This window comes from Lissotriton helveticus, chromosome 10 (genome assembly GCF_964261635.1).
Source record: "Lissotriton helveticus chromosome 10, aLisHel1.1, whole genome shotgun sequence".
NCBI classification, from domain to species: domain Eukaryota; kingdom Metazoa; phylum Chordata; class Amphibia; order Caudata; family Salamandridae; genus Lissotriton; species Lissotriton helveticus.
The window spans coordinates 725,266,102-725,292,124 of record NC_136071.1 but is presented as its reverse complement, the minus strand read 5'-3'; the positions used below and the strand labels follow the sequence as shown (position 1 = coordinate 725,292,124).

Here is a 26,023-nt window from a genome sequence, read left to right as displayed (position 1 = left end):
ACGGTAGAGGAATGGACAGACAAACAAACTGCTAGCAATCAGCAGGTAACAAATTTAAAAATAGCCAAAGTGTAATTCAGGTGCTCAGCGCGAAGCCTCCGCCCTCTGCCACAGGGCTTAGACAACGCGCGAGGAGAAGGAGCGGAGCCTAAGTAGGCAATGACGCGATGGGGGAGGAGTCGGAGGGCGGGGTGGGGTTGAATTAAAAAACAAGATTGCCGTTCACCGCTCTTGATCAGCGGGACGGTAGAGGAATGGACAGACAAACAAACTGCTAGCAATCAGCAGGTAACAAATGGGGTTGCATGTTGTTTTAACACTCGAAGAACGCCTTCACATGGAGAAGAGCTACGCTGTTCCTATGATGTAAACCTTACATCCAGGATTTTAAGAATTGGGGTCTCCTGTCAAAGCCCAGAGATCTTCCTTTATATAAACAAACTTCTTCAAGTCAAGGGGAGGGTGCTTAGACCTTAAAGTCCTTTATCCACTGTCTTCATATAATGACTTCCCCCTTTGTACTCTATGGAATTGTAACAATGCTAAGTGTTTTTGAGTTTATGCATTTTGCTGTAGGTAGTGGCTCGTATACTGTATTGTAGAGCACAATAGTTAATATAAACATTTTGAACTATTTCAGTGACTCTGCCAATTCTTACTGTGGACAAGTACGAGTGAGCGAGCGAAAGAGTGTGTCTTGCTACCCCGATTCCTCAGAGAGTCTGGAGTGTTGTGTTCTGGGTTGTCTAATCATTGTAGCTGCCTGAATTTTGTCTGAAAACAAATGAGACACTATAGCTAGTTAGTTTTGGGATTTTGGGTACTAAGGTGATATGATAGGTGAGTACACCCCTAAACACAGAGGTCTTGTTTTCCTGCGCATAGTTCTGTGTAGGTGCAGAATCCCCGCAATATTCTGAGCACTAGGTGGGGAAGGGTGTACCGTCAGCCACAGGACCAATTGGGGATGTTAAACTACCAGTGCAGATATTGGCCCGTCTCCTTTGGGACCGGAGCAGTGTCAGAGGCAGCCTCGATGCTGGGTCCATTGGATTTCAAGTTCCATTAGAGGGCCCACAATTGTGACATGGCATTGATGACAAGTAAGATACACACAGCAAAAGTCCAAGAAGCCTCTTAGCCAACCTCACCGAGATACAAGACTGACCCGTTCCAAAGGAAGATGCACAAGGCCAAAAGTCAAAAAGCCTCATAGCCAACCTTACCGAGATAGTGGACTGAAATTAAAACATTGGGATCTTAGCCCACATGCCCCAGGCTGGATGCAGTGGAGACAGCCTTGAGCCCACTGTAACCAGAATTGCTCTAACGTATGGGATCCTAGGTGAGGGAATCCGGTGGGTCTTCGTCTCGTTTGTGGTGAAACCTAAAGATGTTATGCGTTCACTACCAACCAAAATTGGCCTATAACTGACTGTGGCAAACCTGGCAGTCATCAAGGTATGGAAATACAGCAACTCCTCTGAAGATGGGTAGGGGCATCTGCCACCACTTCATGAACACCAGAGGAGGCAAGGTGAGGTCGAAAATTGAAAGTGTTTCTGGCCCACCTTGAAATACAGCTAATGTCTGTGGGACTGTATGTGGGGTATATAAAATATGTGCTCTGCAAGTCCAGGGACACCATCCAACCCCGTGTCCTCGGCAGATGAAATCTGAGAAAACGTGAGAATTCTGAATTTGTTCTTCTTCAGGAAAGCATTTAGAACCCGAAGGTCCTGGATAAGACTGAGGCCCTCACCCTTTTTCGGAATGAAGTAGTATGAGTAACAGGCCTCGGATAGATATATATTGGTTGAATGTGAAGAACCACCAACCTGGAAGAAATAACAAATCCTAACCCACACCATTTGGTTTTGACTTGGTAAGAACAAACTAAAGTGACTTGGTGGCTGTCGTGACAGAGGATAAAGAGTTGGAGGTCTGATTTTCCTCCTGTCCTGGTATGCCTGTGAAGCACAACACTGGTACCAACAACTCTGCCAGTGCAATCTGTGTTATCTAGGCCTGCACGGATGACGTATTTCACCACAATCTGCCCATCATAGTCTGAGCTAGGCAGGTCTAAGGTCCTGTAGGACTGCAGGCAAGATCTTGCTGGCCATGTTCCATAAGGCAAGCATGTAGCGGCCTTAAAGACAGACTGCATTTATGGTCCGTAGTGGCAAGCAGACAAAAGAAAACATATGTTTGTCTAAAGCATCAATCCATTTTGGATTCTATAAGTGGGGGATTGCTGGAAAAGAGTTAGGATTAACCTTACTGGTCAAAACCTTCACAACAAGATTTTCTGCAACAGGATGCTTGATGAGGAAGTCTGGATCCCCAGGCGCAGGCCTGTGTTGACTGGCTACTTGTGGACTAACAGGCAGATATTACCATGATTTTGACCATGTAGCGATCAAGGTACCTGTGAAGGCATACCTAATTGGTAGTAAGGATTTCCATGTTGCACCCTAAAGATTGGAGACTCTCCATCCGAACATTTGTCTTAGTCTCAATGGAAGGCAACTGCAATGCTAGTACCTTGGTTGCCCACATAACCACCACTGCAAATGAAGCACTTTTATCCTTTGTTGGCCCATGTGGAGAGTCATGCTGCGTTTCAAGGGAGGTGTCAAGCCCCTAGCATTTTGCATGGCAAGTCATAAGGCATTATCAGTATATTGAGGGATATGTAAGCCTACCATCTCCCCAACCGTATGTACTTATTTGATTGTATAGCGCTAGAATCGACCCCCGAAGGGGTATCTCTGCGCTTGGAGCAGACTGTGAGGAGAGGCAGCAGTTTCCAACAGGATTAGGGAACACAGAACAAGAAGGTCTTAAGCAACTTTCTGAATTGCAGATGTTCTGGACACTGAGAGAGGGAGCTCATTCCAGAGGCGGGGGCCGAGATAGGAGAGAGCTTTTCCTCCTAATCTAACCTTTCTTACTCGGGGTACCACCAGAAGGTGTTTAACACTTGAGAGGAGGGATCTTGGCGGTACATAGGGCAGGAATTTCTCAGAGATAGAAAGGGCCCAGGTTGAGCAATGCTTTGGGGATAGTGCTAAAATTAATCCATTGATGGATAGGACGCCAATGCAGCTTTACAAGGAGGGAAGGGGTCAGAGGTGGGACATTAAGGACCGACCGTGCTGCCGTGTTCTGAACTACCTGCAGTCTGCTGAGAGAGGCATTGTTAGCCGAGACCAACAGGCCATTACAATAGTCCAGGCGGCTTAGTACCAGTGCCTGGACTAGAGTTTTGCGGGTAGAATCAGGAAGCAGGGGGAAGACTCGGCGGAGTAGGCCTATTACATGAAAACAGGAGCCAGCTGTTTGGGCAACATGCTCCTTCAGGCTAAGGGCCTGATCTAGGCGACTGCCCAGATTTTTAACTGTAAGCTTAGGAGCGGGATGAGGGCCCAGATCGGTTGGCCACCAATCTGGTGTCCACAGAAGGAGGGCCTTTTCAAAGAGCATTAGCTCTGCCTTTCCCATGTTGCACTGGAGGAAATTGTTTATCATCCAGTGTGATATGGCCCCCATCCCATTAGAGAAGGCCAGCTGCTCCGCAGACGTGAATTTGTTAAATGGGAAGAGAAGCTGGGTATCGTCGGCGTATGATATGGGGATCAACTCATACGTCCTCAGAAGATTGGGCAAGGGAGCAATATAGATGTTAAATAATGCTGGGCTCAGACATGAGCCCTGGGGTACTCCCTCGGTCAGTTCCATAGGGGCCGAACTATACGAGCCTAGATTAACAATCTGGGAACGATCAGACAGAAAGCTCTTCATCCATAGTAAGGCTGATTCTCTTAGCCCAACCTCTTCCAATCTTTTGAACAAGAAACTGTGTTGAACGCTGCGGACAGGTCCAACAGCACCAAAATCATAGAATGACCCTTATCTCATTCTGATGTTATCTGTAACTGCATGTAATGCGGATTCGGTGCTCTATTCGGGCCTAAAACTTGACTGGGAATGATCTAAACATCCAGTCAGTTCCACACATTGGAAAGATGGGCATTGACATTTTTCTCCATTAGTTTGCTCAAGAATGGAAGAAGTGAAATGGGGAAGAAGTTGGAAAGGTCCGTCCGCAGAGTTTTAGAATTCTTGCGGATAGGTTTGACCTGGGCAATCTTCCACTCCTGTGGAACTTGACCCTCTGTGAGGGAGAGATTAATAAGAGATTGCACCAAGGGGGAGAGCTGTTTAGCCAGAGATGGAATGACTTTGGCTGGAATATGGTCGGAGGGGGATCCATACTTTATCTTATGGCTCAATGCTCAATCTCTGCCAAAGTAATGATAGGAAAGTTCTCTAGCAACTGAGGCTTAGCTGTTTTCAATTGGTCCAAGACCACAGGAATCTGCTGCAAATTGCCTGGGCCATGATTTTACCATAGATGAGCTCTATCTTTTGAGTAAAATATAGAGCAATATCATCGCACAACTGTTGGGAGGGGGTTTCCAGGCTTTCGCATTCATCAGTTTCTTGGAATGCTTGCTGTTCTGGTATAGGATCAGAGTAAAAAATGTGGTAGAGCCACTGCTGATAGTGAAGCTGCAGTAGAAGTGTTGAAAGTCAGAGTGGAAGCTTATACCAGAGCCAGTATGTGCCCAGAAAGGCTCTTAAGGAGGCAGGCTGTGTTAGGGGAGAACACAATGGTGGTAATCTGGAGGCCCCTGTAGCTCCATGGGACCCAAAGGCAAATCAGAGGGAGTCGGAAGCACACTGAAGATTCGCAGCATGATTTCCAAACTGCGGGAATAGAAAATGGCCCAAGGAACTCAGGGCATCTGAATCAGTTGGGATATCACTCTGTGGCTGGTTATCTTGAAGGAGTACAGCTCAGTTCTTGATGCCCTGTTTCTTCTCTTTGCAACTAGAGTGGCTAGATGGTGCTGGGTACCACTTGTCTTTCTTGTGCTTGCAGTTGGACTCTTACTTTGCTTCACCCGAAGATTTTTAGCAGGAAGAAGACCAGTCGCAGAAACGTTCTCATGACTAGGACAGGGAGTGGGCCTTCAACTTGGCCCGGCAACAAGACCTGTGTGATGTCCACGTTTTCATATGCTCTGCAATTTAAAGCTTCAACTCCCAGTCCTGTATCCCCCTCAGTTGCATAATGGCACATAAGTCACACAACTTGACACAGTGACCGGAGCAACCAAAGGACAACTTTTGAGGGTCCATGTCGAACATCTGCTTGCAACTGTCTCAGCGCAGCTTAAAACCTATAGTCTGGAATGCACATAGTCTCTAGCACACTATTTGAAAAACTATTTGGAAATGTAGAAGAACAACCAAATATTGATTAGAGATCAAGTTATGCATCGTACAGTGCAGAAAGGAGCTTAAGTAAGCGTGCAGCGGTAGTGCTTATATGGTATGGAGGTTTTGCGGATCTACACGTCACAACACCTACCATAGTGCAGAAGAACTGCTGAAAAATTCACAGAATCCAGTATGGTGGAAGAGGGATATTCTAAAGATGAGGAATCTGCAATAAGAAGTGTCCAGCGGCTATTTATACAGTGGGTCATTATACAATATTATTGCTCAATTTCTTACATTACATTTCATCTACTTTCAGAGAAGGGCTAGAAAAGGAAAGGCAGATTACCTGCATTTCCTCATGATGGAGAATGTGCCAACTTGACCAGTGTGCCTTAAGTGTTCAACTTGGGGGCAGTGGGATGAGCACATTACTCAATAGAGGTGGTTAGAAAGGTGGAGAAGAACAAGTTACTTACCTTCGGTAACGCTTTTTCTGGTAGATACAATATCTGCCTGTGGATTCCTCATTGACCCACCCGCCTCCCCGTTGTCCACTCTTCTATACCAGAATTTCTGTAATGTATTCATTTTATTGTCAAGGAGTTGTTTATTTCAAATGTTTTATTGCATTTGCTTCACACTGTGTGTGTTACCTTGATATTTGTACTACGTATACTATGTATATGTCTACTGTCATTGGTCCGTCCGTGTGCCTCGAAGGCACGGAAAAAAGGGCGGAACTGATGTCATCACGCCGGCGTGGGCCTATTATAGGCGTCGGTGACGTCAGCGGAGTCGCGAGCGATGTCGTGTCTCTATGACGTCCGAATCCACGTCGGCGCGAGGCTACGAAAAGAATTTCCGAATGTTGCTGGCGCAAGGGGATATTCACAAGGTGAGGAATCCACACGGCAGATGTATCTATCAGAAATGCAGAGCTATAATCACTTCAAGACTCTTCTACTGATTCTGGCAATAGAGTCTGCTTTAGCTTCCGACTGGTGTTAATCTGTGTTATTCATTGAAAGGTGGAAGTGCCAAACAGATAGGCCTCGCCAATGGAAACTGGGGATATGGTCATTTCAGACATCAAAGGAGCAAAATTGAAGGCGTCACTTTCAAGTAACATTTTTAAAGGTAGCTCAGTTAATGTCCTTTCTTATATTGCTGCAGGGTGGCCTCCAAAAACAGTGCAGTCCTGTTCTCTGATTGGTGATAGTCAGACACTTACACCTGTTGAGTATAGACATCCATATTTGGACACATGGTCAGGGTTGTACTTATTAGGGGAAAACAGAAAGCAAGTCCTTCCAAGAGAGAACCCAGTTTCATATAATACATTTAAAACCAAATAGCGGATGAACAATCATACCTCTTTAGTCGTTGACCAGATCAACTTTCACCTATGACTGCTTACACAGCTGTGTGTCTGACAGTCTTATGCATTGACAGACTTAAAAGGTCAGCACTTGACTAATAGCAATAAAAATATTAAAACGATTTCTTTACAATTCAAGCTACATTTTAACATGTACACAAAACCATCAATAGAACAGAAACTTATTTCTTACCAAAAATATAGGTTCTCCAAATGGAGAGAAATCCACAGCAGTAACTTTACTTGGTCTGGTTCCTCGTTGATGCGGTCTATAGAGCTTCGGAGGCACTCTGCTACCATGTCGAGTGCCATGAAATACTAGACCCTGTAAAGATATAATCAAATAAGATGGATGAAAACATTCTTCTAACTTAATGCCTAAGATGAATGAAAAAACATGGAAATTGACACCTTCAAACTGAGACTTTCGTAGTAGCCACTGAAATGTGTAATCAATATAAAAATCCCTATATTTTGATGAAAAATGAAGTAATTGAGAAACAGCCCACTCGGACTTCCCTTAAAAACTATCACAATGTGTTTGTATTATGTATGACATGCAAGAAACGATGTCATTTCAATAAATACTGCAAAATGTAAGTTCAAAGCTACACAATTGCATTTCTTATCTGGGAATGATGGCGAGACCGATGTTAAGCAGTAGTATGGAGGACCATTGTCTTCGTGCTATTACATAGTGCTTAGATAAATATGAAGTCCTCACATATGATGGGGGGGGGGCATAGAGGTAAAAGATGGAAGTGTCGCTGTTAAATTTCTGGGCTCGGGCGAAGAACATTCCATTACATGTTTTAATGATCTAATGACAGGAGGGGGTTACAAGAAGTCTTTTATAAACTGAGTTCCGGCTACAGAATGCTGGAAGCTAAGCAGGGTGCGTTCTGAGCCAACTCTGGGACACAGCTGGTCTTCTAGGTTGTTAGATTTGGGGGTCTCTAGTTGGCATAGGAAGGTACCTGTGACAAATAGGGACCCTTGCGTCTAGTCAGGGTAAGGGGGTACCCTCCTAAAATAACACCTGCTCACCCCCTTGGTAGCTTGGCACGAGCAGACAGGCTTATCTCAGAGGCAGTGTGTAAAGCAGTTGTGAATACATACAGTAACTCAGTGAGAACACTACAGATGGACACCACACAGGTTGTATATTAAAAATAAGTATCTTTTATATAGATCTAACGACAAAAATCCACAATACTGTACTTAAAATGGTAGAATTAGCTTAGTTCTCTCTTGGATGTAAAATGCGACACTTTGAGTCAATGTATCTGAAAATGCGTAACGCAATACAACGAAAGTGTTGCAGGGAAGGTAATGCGTTGGTTCCTTACACGAAAGAACGGTGATGCATCGGTTCCCTCCTGCTGCGTAAGGGAAGGCGATGCGTCGGTTCTTCTCTGCGAAGGGAAGTGATGCGTCAGTTTCTTACTGCGCTTCCATGGCGATGCGGCGAGCAGCGCCGTGATGCAATGAAGATTTGGTGCAAAGAATTAAAGATGTTGTCTTCTTCTTGGTGCGATACTATGCGAACTGCGCCAGGCCCTGTGACACGCTTTCCGGTGATGCGGCGGTGTCTGCTGCGACGTCGACCCTCTTCTACGGCGATGCAAGGCGCTTCTGGGGCCCCGCGATGAGTTAGCGGTACTTGGGGGCAGCAACAGGCCCTGCGACACGGTTCCCAGTAATGTGGCGGCGTCTGCTGCGACGTCGATCCTATTCTCCGGCGATGGGAGGTGCTCGTGTTGTGAAGCGACTTCTTATTCATGAGTCACGCTTCCAGCTCCTTGCAATGCGCAGTTCCTTAAAAAGTCCAGCACAACTGCAGGCACTTCAAAAGAACTCTTGGGGAGCTGGTGGGTGAAGTCTGTGGTCCCAGAGACTTCAGCATGAGGCAAGCTCTTTTCTCAAGCCCTTGGAGATCCTTACAAGTTGATGAAAGTACACACAAAGTTCCTCTCTCCTTTCTTTGGCAGTCAGGCAACCACTGCAGGCCACTCCCCAAGCAGCACTTCAGCTTAGGGATAGTTTCTCCTCAGTCTCTCTGGTTCCACTCCTCAGCAAAAGTTTCTTCTTGTTGTCCAAAAGTGATCTAAAGTTCTGGGGTTTGGGTCCCCTCTTTTATACACTGTTTCTCTTTGTTCTCTGAAGGCAGAGAGGCCTTTGCCTAATCCAAACCAGTTCTGGTCAGTCCTGGAGCACTCCTTCTTTCCTTTCACAGTGCAGGGCAGAGACATAAGACACACCACAGGAGGTGGAGCCAGCATTGTGGAGGGAAGGCACAGCCCTATTAAGGTCCCAGGTGCAACTCCTCCCTCCCATCTAGATGCAGATCTCTCTATTCAGCAATGAGCTGACTCACCCTGTCTCCTGGAATCTCCCAGCCCCTGTCACTCAAACTCCAGACAAGGAATACACAACCTAGCAGGTGCAGGCTTGGATAGTTAGACAAGAAAATACTTACTTTCTAAAAGTGGTATTTTCAAACACAGAATGTTAAAACCAACTTCACTAAAAGATGTACTTTATCATTCTGAGTTCAGGCATACTAAACTCGATATTCTACCTAGTTCCCTGAGTCAGTTAGAATTATAAGATATAATAATCAAACTGCTCATTCTGGCCTATGGGGAATAGGTAGCCTTGCAATAGTGAAAAACGAAAATGGCTGTAATTCACTATTAGGACATGCCACACACACCAGGGCTTGTCCTACCTTATACTTACAAAGCACCCTGCCCATGGGCCTACCAGAGGGGTGTCTGATATGATGAAAAGGGATGGTGTAGGGACTGGCAAGTGGGTGCACTTTCCCAGTCAGCATGGCAGTACCAGAATGCATACAAGCTCTGTGATGGCAGACCTGAGACACATTTTACGAGGCTGCTTCTGTGGGTGGCACAACCAGTGCTGCAAGCCCACCAGCAGCATTTGTATTTACAAGCCCTAGGCACACTCAGTGCACTGTAATAGGGTCAGCCAATAAACCAAATCAGCCAATCATAGAGTCATTTATCCATACATCAGTTTACCATAGGGAGAGCATATGCACTTTAGCACTGATCAGCAGTGGTAAAGTGCCCAGCAATAAAACCAACAAAAACAGGTCAGACAAAATACAGGAGGAAGGCAAAAGGTTCATGGATGACCCTGCAACAAGGGCCAAGTCCAACATAGGTCACCCTATCAGGCATGTGTACACTGTCAGATAGCAGGTCACTGCGCCTGCATAAACTACATTACCCTGCAACCCTGGGCATGAAACTACGGTACCCAGAATCCCCGGCGAGAACAGGATATTACGGGGCGCAGCCCAACAGACAGGGCTTGTGATTCTGATTACCGGAGGTAGCGGCTGCTCCTCTGGTGGTTCCTGTTCGTTTCCTGTAGTCCTCGCTGTTTCCACATTCGAGGGGAAAAAAGACGTCCTTACCGGTATTTGTTTTACACGCGCTGGCCAGCGCGTTTGTTTAGTTTTGGTCTCTGGATATCTCCGTGTCTGTCTTGCCTCGCGGCTGCGAGGAACACCTTCCCATATTGGGTCCTGAGGCTTGTTGTACTTGCGCTGTGCATGTTAACAGCGGTCATACAAACAACAGCAGTCTTGGCTACAGTCAGTGGCGGAGTGCAGGGGGGGAATTGCGGACCTCCGCACTACCGTCACGAACAGTGACATTGTGGTGGCATATACTTAAAGTGGATTACCAAACACCAAAGCGGATGACTGTAGTGAAGGAACTACGTCATGCCGTATTTGGTTTAACCTACGTGTGAATATATTGTTAAGGAAACTTTCTCGCTCTCTTTTGCAAAGGAGGAATTATTGAACTCTCAAGAGGAGCCTTTACTTATGAACGGCACTTGCTGCTTGTTTTCATTTGGTGCTATTGGTTGATTGAAAAGGATCTAATTCTCTCGAGCTTGCGGATAACTTGCTATGGGGTATGTTACTAGAGATAGCTAACGGTTTTTAGGCAGATTGTGGGCTATGCTTCATGTTTATACAATTTATTTGTGTCATACAGGATAGAAGGAAGGCTGAAGGCTCAGCAGTTTGGTGTATGTACGCATTCTTTACAGGTGAATCTACCGGTTGTGCTTTAGTGAGACATTAATGAGTGTAGGGATTAAGAATTGTATTAACCTCTGTATTTTTGTCTTACAGTTTCTTTTTCCCTGCTGCCCCTTCCTTCTCCTCTTTATTCTTTCGGGTTTTTTTTCCCTTTTGGGGTTTTTTCCCTCACCGTATCGTCTGAACACCCTGTGTTTATACTTCAGGGTGTGCGGAGGGTCCGGAGGTGGAGCATTGTTGCTGCATGCGGATCCTGCGGAGTGCAATCCTGACATACACAGTTGCATTTAGAGATGAAGAGATGGAAAAAGAAACTTCCATGGTTTTCCAGGATACTCAAACTTCGACACAGGAGACTTCCATGGCTGAAGATCAATGTGGAATATGTTTTTCCTCCCCATCCAGTTAAGTGAGGGGATAAATATGGGAATTATCTGGATGCACAACATGGTGGAAGGGTAGCCCCAGGCAGAGGGTGGTTGTGCAGTCTCCAGAGTATGACTGTAAATGGGAGAAGAGGGGGAATCTAACTGGACACAGCCCAACCACGGTCAGTTACAAATAAGAGATACCGTGAGGGACAAGTGCCTGCACCTAAAGTAATGATTTAGAAGAATCAGAGCTGTATGTAACCAGACAGTAGAACATATTATCTAACAATCACTAAGCTGGGCTACAGCAGAATAAGTGGATTGCCAGACAGCTAAACTAAAAAGTGTCTCTATGGATTTTAGTGCTCCTTGGGTGTAATACTCTCATAATGGTGGCTAATATAAAGAGGAATGGACAGGGTATCCTTTGAAGGATTGCACTGCATAGTCCTATTGAGCCAAGGACTGAGTGAGGACTTCAGAAAGACGAGGCTTCAAATGGTGTACATTACGCTCTTCACACTAAGCAACCAATCTGTTCCACCCCCCAGAGCAGACATTATGGAGAGACAACGGGCTGATGGTATGACATCGACCACCTCTGGAGGCAGCTCAGTCTCCAGGCATGACGGTGGAGGCCTCGGAGATTGGGGTGCATTACTTCCCCTTCGAACTGGGAGAGGAGGTCCAAAGAGAGAGGAAGCCAGAGAATGGTGCACATGGAGTGTATCAAGAGGTCTCTTTATCACCCCCTTTCAACCTGACCTATGCAATGAGAATGGCCTTGTCCCAGTCGAGGTAAATCTTCCTCAGAACCCGAAGAATTAAGCATATGGAATGAAACACGCGGTGAAGTAGAAAATTCAATCTCAACCATAATTCCTACCACATGGCTGACCGCCAACAGGTGCTGGAAGGCACAGATCAGCTGGCAGTGAGTGTTTTCCTGAGTGACGCAGAGGTCCACCTCAGGCATGCCTTACAAGGCAAAGATTTTTGGCACCTCCTCCATGTGAAGGCACCACCCATAGTGGGCAAGTTGGAGTGACTGAAGCTGTCCTCTATGATGTTGAGAGAGTCAGACAAATGGTTGTTGACTACCCAGATACCCTGCTGGTGCGCCCAGCCTGAGTGCTTCTCAACAAAAAGGTGAGACCTCTTACTCCTCCCTGTTATTTGCTGTACCACAATGCAGTCATGTTGACCGTCAAAATCTGGACAGACTAACCATAAAGGAAGAAAGGAAGCAACTTCTTCAGGGCAAGGTGAATTGCCTGCAGTGCAAGCAGCTTGACTTCAAGAACCTTCTTCTCAAGAGGTCTTAGCCCTCTGAGCTCCCTTTCCTCCAGACGCACTCCCTACCAGAGGGGAAAAGCATCCATCACCAGCATGGTTACTTACAAACCCATTCTGCTGGACACTTAATCTTCAGTATCCAGGCCTGCTCAAATGATGGGTCTTGAGCCATCATGTAAATCCTCGACTTCCTCTGCAAAATAATCCTTGAGATGGTCCAGCTAATTTAGCACCAGCATTTCAGCCATGTCCCAGAGGGCGTGTTTGTATATCCAGAGATCGGCTAAATTACAGACTAAAAAAGCCTTCCTTCCCACCACCTCAGATTTCTTCAATTCCCTGTCAGGAGGAGCTTCAGGGAATGCACCAGGGATCTGCTTAGTGCAGGACAAAGCCTGTACCACTAGGCTCTCTGGAGTAGGATGAACTGGCATTAAGGTTGGGGCTTCTGGGCGCTGATCTGTCTCTCCTAATTATCAGGCAGTTCACAGCTGAAGCTGTATTGGACTTCCCTTAAACAGCCTTTATAGACTCCATGAGTGCCTCAATTAAGGACAGTAGAGGCTCCGATGAAGCTGCAGATGGCTGTAGGACTGCTATAAGAATGTTTTCTTTGGACTACACAGTTGGCAAAGGCAATTCCAGCATGTCATCTACCTATCAGATGATAGAGTGAAAAAAGGTCACCTCCTAGGAGGCTGGCTATAAATGAGACTTATTTTCGGTTTCAAGCGATGTGTAAAGACCACTTGCATTCTGCAGAGCTAGGTAGTCTGCTGTATCAGAAGAAGGCGAAGGAGATGACCTCTCCACTGCTGTCGCCCATAACATGAGGTACCATCTCAAGCATTTGTACTGGGACTGAATGAGGGCCGAAAATCTCTTCCGTTATTTCCCAATAGTGATAGCGCAAGGTGTATTATTGGAGTTCTTGTCTGCCTCTGTCCCACTTCACTATCCTGTGGACCTCCCTCCTGTAAATCATCAAGATGGATTTCAAATGTTGATGCAGCTGACTGAATAGGCAGCACTGGTGTCAGGGTCCATACCGATACCTGAGGTGGGTTGTATGAGGCTTCAAGGATGTAACCCTGGTGTTGTTTCAGACACTGAGATGCAGCCAGCACCCCCTACTGGCACAGGTGGGCTATGGAAAAGTAATCCATTTGAAGATAGTTAACAGGTGGGAAATCGGCAGTTAGAGGTATCCGTCACAAAAGTTAACAACAGGAGAAGACCCCACAAAGGATGTGGTTGGAGAGTGCACAATGCAAGAAGAGAAGGGGTGAGTGTGGGGTCTCCCCCATAAAGAAACAACAAATAAATATGCCTCTGACCTGATAACTTAACAACTCGTTGAGCCAGCCCTCATTGTAAGCCCTCTGCTGCAGGCATTAACAGCAACTAATTTCCCAGTGGGGACTAGTGAACGTTCAAAAAGGTGAAAGTCAACCCCTTTCACAAACCGCTCCATGCACACAAGTGAAGTGGACATAGGGTGTGATTTCTCTCCTGAGAGGATTCTGGAGAATCTACCCACAAGGAATTATGGCTTTTTCCAGCCTAATTTCCTTTAGTAGTTAGCTTAAACATCAAAAGAGGAAAAGGGATTTATAAACAGATATTTATGAAAAATGTATGAAATATTTTAAAGGAATTCCAAGTTTGGCAAGACCCATTGCAAGACCCATTGCTCTTTGTTGGGGGATTTTGCCACCCAAATTCCTAAAACTGTAGAAATAAACAGGGGCTAAAACAGCACACTACAGCACATTTCCAGAAAGAGTTGAATAAAATCATTTAAGATCTCACACGTAACCCATGAAATAGTCCAATACTTCAGGATCCATGACAGCCCCAATCGCACATGTAACTTTGCTCATAAGAACACTGTGCATGCAGTAGAGAACACTGGACGCTACTCGAATAGGCCATGTTCAATGATTGTTAATTTGCCAGCCTTTTGGATGCCAGATCAAGTAGGACAGGGCTTCTTCAAGTGCAGGATGTGTATTGTGGCAGTGACTATCCATAGTACCAGACAGGGGTGACCAAAGGTTAGGATTATGCTTAGCATATTGCACCCTATCTAAGCCCTCAAAACTCCCCCTGGAAGCCGTCTTCCAGGTTGCTGTGGAACTCATTGGACGAATTTCTAGACTCTTAGGATTATGCTTAGGATCGTTTTGAATTTTTAGAGACCAGACTAATCCCGCAAGGTGCAGTTATGATGACAATACTAGTTTCCACATTGCCCAATGTGACCACAAGGATATGCCAGCTTTCTTATCTCAGCCACAGCGAAGAGTCATTCAGGTAGATTCATGAAAGAAAAATCGGCTCGCAAAGGGCCAGATTCTGAGAATCTGGCCCTTTGCGAGTGCAATTTTTGCATTTGGGATTCATAATCCCAAATGCAAAAATTGCTAATTGCGAAATCGCATATTTGCGAGGAATTGCATTTAAGGAATCTCTATTTGAGATTCCTTAAATGCAATTTATTACCCATTTTCTATTAGCGAATTCGCTATTTCTGGCCGCTATTTACCACGAATTGTAACTTCGTGGTAAATAGCGAAAACTCAGAAAAATGCACTTTAGTGCATTTTTCTGAGTGGTATGTTAAACGCACACATGTCCTTTGGACATGTGTGTGCGCAACATCTGGCTACATTTGCTTTTCAGGGTTGCTACAGGGTGTCCTTTGGACACCCCCGGCACCCTTGAAATCTCATCCTTATTTGCGATTAGCAAATTGCTAATCGCAAATAAGGAATAACTCCCCATTCCTTCCTATGGGCCTTTAGGCCCATAGGAAGGAATGGGGAGCTAATCGCAAATAAGGAAGATGTAGGAATCGCAATATTTTTTGCAATTCCTACATGAATCCCGTTTTGCAAGTCCTTAATAGCGATTCCTTATGAATCGCTATTAAAGACTCGCAAAACGGGTCTTTGATGAATCTAGCTGTTAGTATTATAAAAAATATCCACTTGACTCAGGCATGCCTATCAGTAAAATAGTGGGAGACAACGTTTTACGTACAAGCATGAAATGTACATGACTACATGACTTTATACTGGGGAACAGCACTTCCTTTCTCCTGTGAAAGAGAGTGTTCCAGCATGGGTGAGTTAACATTAGTGACACAAAGATATATATCGCAGTATATTTAGAGTTAAAACTATAAACATAAGGAATGCATTATCTCCAGTCAAGTACTTGCTCTTCCAGGAAGGAATACACAATTTAAAATCTCATTAACAGGATTTTTGATAAATCAGAGTACGAATTTTTTATTGTTTCTAGACAGACATTTACAGATGTTTAATTGTATCCAGACAGACACCCCCAAGCCCTCAGTAAGTGTCTTCTTTATTCTATTAAGCTCAATTTGTATCTATTCTCTAGAAAGCTTGGATGATTATAGCAAGATAAGATGGCCATAGAGTTCAGGAAGCTCTGCTGAGGACCGCTGGTAAAAAGGACATGAGAGGGTCCCTAACAATGTTCTTTTTGGACACAGGAGCGATGGGAGAAAGACGAAGGATTGTTGAAAACTATAAAAATTCGATAAATACAGTTTTAATACATGGACATATCCTCACAAGGTAATTTGTTTCTTACCCACCACAACCTTGTTATGTGTTCCCTAAGGTAACTGTGTAATCGCCAATTTTATATGGAAGCTGTAAACGGATTTACAGACAACGAACACCATTGTGATGGCAAGCAAACAGGTATTTTCTGTGCTACTTAAGCTAACCCTAACTTGGGCCAATATTGAAACAGTTGTGGCATCCATATTTGTAAAACGTGTTAAGTCAAGAAGACCACGTAAAAAATGGGCATCAGTTTGGGCACCTTCTTTACACGAGGCAAATTGTCTGGCTGGTGCCTCCTTGATGGGGGAAGAAGAAACTCTAAGACTGAAGGAAACAGATCAATTCAGCAAAAACATAGGGGCGGCATACACTTTTGGAGATGGATAAGCCAGATGAAGCAATTGGACCAGAGCGTCTAAAATAAGTTCCCCAGGAAAAAGGTATCACCTTGACAGAATAGCCCTTGACAACTATGAATATGCTGCCACAAATGCACCAGAGAATGCCATTTAATGTAATTCTAGTGAGGAGATTTTAGATGCCTTTTTACAAAAAAGGCATGATTAGGTCACAAGAGGTAAAACGGTTCATCATTCATTCTAAAAAACCAATGCAATGTTTGAGGCTTGTGAGATCATGATTTCAGGCCTCCAGAACACTAGCTGAAGCATCCTCCACTTTCAACGGGACCATCATAGATGGCATGTACAAGAATGGCAGATATAGTTATTTTGCACACTTTGCAGCGGCTTCTAGACCCAGGACAAGGACACGATTAAGAGGTTGAATTGTGAAATGTTGCCAGTGAGTTCATACATGAAATTCAAAGTTGAGAGAAGACGTTCAATTGGGTACTATAAAGAAAAACACCAAAGTGCGGATGCAGGCTATATCAATGTGGCAGAGTAATGGTTCAATATATCAATGTGGCAGAGTAATGGTTCAATTAGTAGACAAGAGACAAAGGAAAGGGAGTGTTATGTGTCCTAAATCTGTTTTCCAAGGAAAGTGAGGTGTAGAAGCTTGTTTAATTACCACTGATTGCATTTTGAATAAGTAAAGAACTTCATGTATAACACCCATGTCATCCTCTTTAACAATATCCAGATTTTCCTACATTAGTTGAAAAAATCTGAATTGTATCATAATGTTTATCATTCCCAGAAGATTTAAATTTGCTATTTGCAATGTGATCAGTGTACCTACTGACTGCTTACCAAAGCCGAAACCTCTACAAGTCAAAAAGAGATGAATGTGCTACTGTGAAAAAGACAGGGTATTTTTATGGGTTTTCCTATTTGGAGAAAGGAGTAGAAAGGTAATAGCACATCTGCATATGCTGGACATGGCTTAGGACACATAATTTCTCTGTAAACAAGACATATCCCGGGTTGGTCCAGATGGGTGGAATCGATTTCACAATTTTTCAGCATATTCACATAATATGCTTACACACATATATGTACAAGTAATACTCATTTACAATTGCCACGGTTATCTGAAAAATTTGGAAATAGATACATCCCTTCTGGACCTACGACGACTATCACGTACAGGCAATACAAAAATGTTGTGGCTTTTAGACTAATGCAAGACAAACAGAAAATCAGGTGTGCAATTACAAAGTATACCTATATAGGAAGCACCCTCATAACTGAAGGATCAGAACAGTATGTGATTTTGCTTGGTTCAGTGCAAGTGGGCTATTACATCAAATCTGGTAGTCTGTGAAGACGAGTGCAACATCTAATTCTTCATGATCTAATTTTTTTATCTTGTGAAAGACAACAAAGATATATATATATATATATATATATATATATATATATATATATATATATATATATATATATATATATGTATATATATATATATATGTAACTGGAGTCTCTCACAGAAGTGAATTGCATGCGCTCTCGGACAAGAAGGCAAGGGAGGGTCAAAATAGTTGATAATGCAGTTTAATGCACAACGCGTTTCAGCAAAGAAAGCCTTGTTCACGTGCAACCCCACACACAAAGACACCGAGTATAAATAAAGTTTTGCTGTGCTGTAGGCTCATAGTCAACAACAAGGTAGAACTGGCAAAAACTGGTTATATGGCAGACATAGTGGAATGGTCAAACGGAATATACATCGTTCTGCAGTACCTGACTATTGTTCGGTGAATAATACACACAGTTAATTGAAAATTCATGCAAATTACAAATCAATAATTACAATGGTGTGAATTCTAAACAGAACATATTTAGCGGAAAATCCATTTTTTTGGAAAAAACATATGTATGAACATATCCGAATAACTACTCCTAAGTTAGCCCAGTGGCATGATGAGGAGAAAAAGAAGCACATAATTGCACATTTTGCAAGGAATGATTCAGTCTCAGCACTTGTCCCATTGGCTCTAGTGTGAATGACACATATATGTACATGCAGACAGCCCGCGGCTGCAGAGCAATCTATGCAAGGTTGAAATCAGGCTAAATGCGCTGGAGAGAAACAACTCAAAGCAAAGATAGCAGCGCCAAATGCTGCATAAATTGTAAATATAAATATACTGGTTCAGCCTAAAAAGTAAAATACACTTTCATAACATGGATCTCTTCCACCAAAAAAAAATATATATATAATAGAAGTCTGTAAGGTCCATCAGCGGCCTCTATAATAGACACGGTTACGGGGGACGGCTAAGGAAAGTGCTGCTAAGTCAGTGTCATCGTCGACCCAACCGTGAGATTCAAACAATACCTGGTTGTTGTATCTGCCCAAAGCTGTGATGGTCTAAAGTGGGCCAAAATCTTTTATAACTGGAAAAGTCAAACCTTGAAACTATGGTGTCTGGACGTGTGGTACAAACTCGAGCAGTGATTCCAGGAGTGCAAAGGTTGGGTGCGCCTGTGCAGGTGTGATCCAGTGGTGGGCCCCCTCCTTTCCTCCTAAGGAATGAAACAAAACACAAATAAAAATGTGACTAATCAATAACATAAGACAGACAAATGAGAAATATGTAACTAGACAGCATAATGAAAATAACAATTATGTTAAAACATGTCAGAAGACGATAAGCGGAGTCGGTGCTTTACATGATAACAGAGTATAATGAGAAGGTCTAGATAATACTGGCGATTTGCGAGGTTGACAAGCACTACTCTCTCAGGTGAATTGCCAGTTCCTCATCCATGTTGAGGCCTCCCGGGAATCTGGTTTGAAACTCAATTATGAGTTTGGATTCACGTTGTCTCAAATTGAGTACCCTGTCACCCCCTCTCGGATGTCTGGGGACCTGTTCCAATATAAAGAAATTTAATTCAGAGGTATTGGAATAGTGTTTCTGTTCAAAATGACGTGCCACAGGGTATTTGGGGTCCTTGTTGGTAATGGCCCTAAGATGCTCAAGGATTCTTTTTTTGGCAGCACAGCTGGTACTGCCTATATACCATAGTTTGCAGGAGCATTCGATGACATAAATCACAAATGTGGTGCTGCAGGTAAAGCTCATGGCCTATTGGGAGCAGGAAATCCATGGCAGTATCACACTTGCAGAGGATTTTAGGAAGGTTGTCGCATGGCTTCGTTACATCGACGACCTTTTTATCATCTGGAGTGGTACTAAATCTGAAGCTGAAGAGTTCATTAGGAAACTTAATTGCAACAGCTACAACATCTTTCTGTCTGGCAACGTTAGTGACAGCCAAACTGAATTTTTGGATGTCAAACTGGAGATCAGAGACCACAAAATCTACACCTCACTGTTTCGCAAGGCCACGGCGGGGAATAGTGTGCTTCACGCACAAAGTAGCCACCCTGAGGCTCTGAAATGGAGCATCCCCTATGGGGAACTGCTAAGGGCCAAAAGAAATTGCAACACTAATGATGCTTACCTGAAAGAGAAGGCAACCATCATAACCAGGTTTGAAAGCAGAGGTTATCCCAGTTGGGTCCTTAAAAAAGCCAAAATGAGAGCAGATGAAAAAACAAGATCTGAAACATTAACTGACAAGGAGACTGCTGACACTGTGGAGCAAGACGAATCTACCAGACTCATCTTAACTTACAGTTCAGAGGTTAGTCAAGTCAAAAAACTGTTAACCAAAAATTGGGATATTCTCAAGACTGATTCCATTCTGGGAAACAGTATACCTGATCGTCCCACCATCACTTACAAAAGATGCAGGAATATAGGTGACTTGGTGGTCAGAAATGACATTACTCAATACACCAAAACTAACTCTGAACATGGTCTAGTGGGTTTTTACCCATGTGGCCATTGTAAAGCTTGTAAGCACAGTAAATACAGAGGATCTGTAGAATACAATAACATCTCCAAAAATCTGACCTCTTTCTTTACCTGCAGCACCACATTTGTGATTTATGTCATCGAATGCTCCTGCAAACTATGGTATATAGGCAGTACCAGCTGTGCTGCCAAAAAAAGAATCCTTGAGCATCTTAGGGCCATTACCAACAAGGACCCCAAATACCCTGTGGCACGTCATTTTGAACAGAAACACTATTCCAATACCTCTGAATTAAATTTCTTTATATTGGAACAGGTCCCCAGACATCCGAGAGGGGGTGACAGGGTACTCAATTTGAGACAACGTGAATCCAAACTCATAATTGAGTTTCAAACCAGATTCCCGGGAGGCCTCAACATGGATGAGGAACTGGCAATTCACCTGAGAGAGTAGTGCTTGTCAACCTCGCAAATCGCCAGTATTATCTAGACCTTCTCATTATACTCTGTTATCATGTAAAGCACCGACTCCGCTTATCGTCTTCTGACATGTTTTAACATAATTGTTATTTTCATTATGCTGTCTAGTTACATATTTCTCATTTGTCTGTCTTATGTTATTGATTAGTCACATTTTTATTTGTGTTTTGTTTCATTCCTTAGGAGGAAAGGAGGGGGCCCACCACTGGATCACACCTGCACGGGCGCACCCAACCTTTGCACTCGTGGAATCACTGCTCGAGTTTGTACCACACGTCCAGACACCATAGTTTCAAGGTTTGACTTTTCCAGTTATAAAAGATTTAGGCCCACTTTAGACCATCACAGCTTTGGGCAGATACAACAACCAGGTATTGTTTGAATCTCACGGTTGGGTCGACGATGACACTGACTTAGCAGCACTTTCCTTAGCCGTCCCCCGTAACCGTGTCTATTATAGAGGCCGCTGATGGACCTTACAGACTTCTATTATATATATATATTTTTTTGGTGGAAGAGATCCATGTTATGAAAGTGTATTTTACTTTTTAGGCTGAACCAGTATATTTATATTTACAATTTATGCAGCATTTGGCGCTGCTATCTTTGCTTTGAGTTGTTTCTCTCCAGCGCATTTAGCCTGATTTCAACCTTGCATAGATTGCTCTGCAGCCGCGGGCTGTCTGCATGTACATATATGTGTCATTCACACTAGAGCCAATGGGACAAGTGCTGAGACTGAATCATTCCTTGCAAAATGTGCAATTATGTGCTTCTTTTTCTCCTCATCATGCCACTGGGCTAACTTAGGAGTAGTTATTCGGATATTTTCATACATATGTTTTTTCCAAAAAAATGGATTTTCCGCTAAATATGTTCTGTTTAGAATTCACACCATTGTAATTATTGATTTGTAATTTGCATGAATTTTCAATTAACTGTGTGTATTATTCACCGAACAATAGTCAGGTACTGCAGAACGATGTATATTCCGTTTGACCATTCCACTATGTCTGCCATATAACCAGTTTTTGCCAGTCCTACCTTGTTGTTGACTATGAGCCTACAGCACAGCAAAACTTTATTTATACTCGGTGTCTTTGTGTGTGGGGTTGCACGTGAACAAGGCTTTCTTTGCTGAAACGCGTTGTGCATTAAACTGCATTATCAACTATTTTGACCCTCCCTTGCCTTCTTGTCCGAGAGCGCATGCAATTCACTTCTGTGAGAGACTCCAGTTACATTAATTTGACCGGACTGCTTCGCCGGTATTTGCGCCAACTTCCACGGGTTCCAAGTGCTCCAGAAGAAGCTTTTTGACTTTCTCATTACCACGGAGGAGCACAATCTTGAACCGGCCCAGCTGTGCGAATTCATTCGAATACAGAGGATTTGACTGTGAACTTCAAGAACTACGTGAAACCCTCCCGAGGTAAGCCGACTCACAGACGGTCCGCCCCTTGTGTGGAGTTAGCGAGGCGAAGAGTCGGAGGACTCGAGCCGGTTCTTTCTCCCCGGGGAAGCGGCAATTTGTGCAACGGTTGCCGCAGGGTGGGGTTTTACTTTACATGTTATCGGTACTCATCGATTTAGGAAAGAGTACGGGATCTGCCCGCGCGATTTTGGCAGGGCAGTGTGTTGACTTTCTGTGGCAGAAGGAACTTCCCAATGAGGGAAGGGGCAGTCGGCATAGGGGGATCAGTTAACAAAATCTTAACAGCAGTTTATTTCGAGCTTCATTATGTCGGAAGAGGAAACGATGAGAAGAGCGGCTGCTCTGGCTCTCTTCTCCAGAAAATCGGGTGTTGCAGGAAACACTGGTAACACAAAAACAACTGAACCAACGAACCTGACAACTGAAACAAAGCTGAAAAAATTAGAAAAACTAAAAAGAGCAGAAATCGGCAAATGGTGGGAAGCCATTTCCCTTCAAAATTATGTAGACCAATCCATGGTTACCCCGGGGTTTGAGAATTTTTATCACACCCACATATGAGGCGCCTAACCCGTTGATGCTTAAAGCCTGGTCTGAACATTCAGCTGCAAGCTCCAAGGGAATGCTGGAGATTTTAATCCAGTACGCCTGGATCGATAGAGAAACTATACTGAAAGAGATTGGGGATTTGATATCAGATCTGTCAACACTCATGGATGAGGATACCCTGAAAAAAACTCTAGATGCCATGAAAGAACGTCTGATTAAACACGAGGAAGAAATTAAATTGCGAAAACAACGCAAAATGAATCGGGATTATGCTGATTACGATTGTGGAAGAATGCTCACCTTTAGCCGGAAGTATGACCATCTCTACAAAAAAGATGATGTTTTCAGAAGTACAGGCAGTACCAGTGGGGCCTTAGAAGAGCATCCGTCGGTGAGCGATACGGAATCTGACGCAACACTAGGCAGTGTGTCCAGCGAAGAAGTAGTACGCAGGAGGAATTTTTTAGACGAATTCCGGGTGATGAAGGAAAATCGCCACAAAGAGAAACACAGCCAGATGGAGTTTTCATCGCCCAACCCGAGAGGAAGGGGACGTGGAAGGGGCAGAGGCCGAGGAAGAGGAGAAACCGGAAAAAACGACTCAGGCAACGGTGGGAACACCGACAAAACAAAGGGCGCAGTGGGAACCAGAAAGACACGCTCCAACAAAAACTACTAATGGATGCACAAACGGTAAACGAAACTGTGATTAACTTGTCTAAAAGAACTATCTCTGCTAATGATAAAAAGACGCTATGTTTAGGTCTCTCTTTCTGCCCTAGTGCCAGGCTCAATTTCACTGATACCCGGATTGAGGTTTTTAAATTTGTACGTAAACTCAAATTACGCAAATGGCACAAACTCAAGAGATTGGGTCAAAACTACTCCACCGGCAACAGTAATAACACTATCACCTCCGATTTCACAATTGGAGATGCAGAGACATTAGCTGTCATGGCTGATCTTAATGAGAACACTGACACTTGTAACAATGACCTACCGATGCCTATCACACAGTGCCTCGATGAGATGAGCTTAACACAAGATACACATGCCAAAACCACCTTTAGAGCCAAGTCAACATTTATGCCCACACTTCCACACGACAATATAGACACTTTTCATGACTGCGTCATCAAGGGGTTGGTGGGCCTTAGGAAAAAGAAGCATACATCCAACAAAAGAGGTTTGAATAATAATCTATCTTTTTCCCAAAGGAAAGCACTCAGGGCTCTATACGAGGATAGCAGCATAGTGATACGTCCTGCCGATAAGGGTGGTAATATCGTTTTCATGGACCGCGAAAGCTATGTCAATGAGGCACTCAGACAACTAAGTGACACCAAGTTCTATATCCCGATCAACATCGATGCCTATAATACGAGCATCACCGAAATCTGGGAAAAATTGGAGACATGGAAAGACAAGGGGCTCCTGGTTTGGGAAGAATATCGCTACCTTAAGAAAGACTTCCCTAGACTTCCCATTCTGTACTTACTTCCCAAACTTCACAAAAATGCAACAGCTCCCCCAGGACGCCCCATAGTGTCCTCTATCGGGAGTATCAGTGAAAGTATCTCCAAGTATGTAGATCATTTTCTCCGAGACTATGTCATCTCATTACCCAGCTATATAAAAGACACTAAAGATTTTCTGTGTCACATTGAAGAAATTGTGTGGGAACCTGAATACAGTTTTGTTGTTTTGGATGTGCAATCTCTTTACACGATAATTAATCACCAACATGGTCTTCAAGCATGTGAACATTTTTTGAAACACAGACCCTTATGTTATCGTGAACATTCCAAAATGATAATGGAAATGATGAATTTTTGTTTAACTAACAACATTTTTTCCTTTGATGGCGCCCTCTAGAGGCAAGTTAGTGGTACTGCCATGGGTTCTTGCTTCGCTCCTAGTTTAGCGAATCTGTTCATGGGCTATTGGGAGCAGGAAATCCATGGCAGTATCACACTTGCAGAGGATTTTAGGAAGGTCGTCGCATGGCTTCGTTACATCGACGACCTTTTTATCATCTGGAGTGGTACTAAATCTGAAGCTGAAGAGTTCATTAGGAAACTTAATTGCAACAGCTACAACATCTTTCTGTCTGGCAACGTTAGTGACAGCCAAACTGAATTTTTGGATGTCAAACTGGAGATCAGAGACCACAAAATCTACACCTCACTGTTTCGCAAGGCCACGGCGGGGAATAGTGTGCTTCACGCACAAAGTAGCCACCCTGAGGCTCTGAAATGGAGCATCCCCTATGGGGAACTGCTAAGGGCCAAAAGAAATTGCAACACTAATGATGCTTACCTGAAAGAGCAGGCAACCATCATAACCAGGTTTGAAAGCAGAGGTTATCCCAGTTGGGTCCTTAAAAAAGCCAAAATGAGAGCAGATGAAAAAACAAGATCTGAAACATTAACTGACAAGGAGACTGCTGACACTGTGGAGCAAGACGAATCTACCAGACTCATCTTAACTTACAGTTCAGAGGTTAGTCAAGTCAAAAAACTGTTAACCAAAAATTGGGATATTCTCAAGACTGATTCCATTCTGGGAAACAGTATACCTGATCGTCCCACCATCACTTACAAAAGATGCAGGAATATAGGTGACTTGGTGGTCAGAAATGACATTACTCAATACACCAAAACTAACTCTGAACATGGTCTAGTGGGTTTTTACCCATGTGGCCATTGTAAAGCTTGTAAGCACAGTAAATACAGAGGATCTGTAGAATACAATAACATCTCCAAAAATCTGACCTCTTTCTTTACCTGCAGCACCACATTTGTGATTTATGTCATCGAATGCTCCTGCAAACTATGGTATATAGGCAGTACCAGCTGTGCTGCCAAAAAAAGAATCCTTGAGCATCTTAGGGCCATTACCAACAAGGACCCCAAATACCCTGTGGCACGTCATTTTGAACAGAAACACTATTCCAATACCTCTGAATTAAATTTCTTTATATTGGAACAGGTCCCCAGACATCCGAGAGGGGGTGACAGGGTACTCAATTTGAGACAACGTGAATCCAAACTCATAATTGAGTTTCAAACCAGATTCCCGGGAGGCCTCAACATGGATGAGGAACTGGCAATTCACCTGAGAGAGTAGTGCTTGTCAACCTCGCAAATCGCCAGTATTATCTAGACCTTCTCATTATACTCTGTTATCATGTAAAGCACCGACTCCGCTTATCGTCTTCTGACATGTTTTAACATAATTGTTATTTTCATTATGCTGTCTAGTTACATATTTCTCATTTGTCTGTCTTA

General features: G+C 43.7%; 1 protein-coding gene across 2 annotated transcripts in view; it reads right to left on the bottom strand.

Annotated features, from left to right (window-relative positions):
- The window catches only part of DYNC2I1 (dynein 2 intermediate chain 1), a 519,500-nt gene that overhangs the window by 66,645 nt on the left and 426,832 nt on the right, over positions 1-26,023 (bottom strand). For both annotated transcript variants that reach the window (XM_078663277.1, XM_078663278.1), the window contains one exon: positions 6,867-6,998. In XM_078663277.1, coding sequence (XP_078519403.1) covers positions 6,867-6,998 — 132 coding nt within the window. The remainder of the gene's footprint in view (positions 1-6,866; positions 6,999-26,023) is intronic.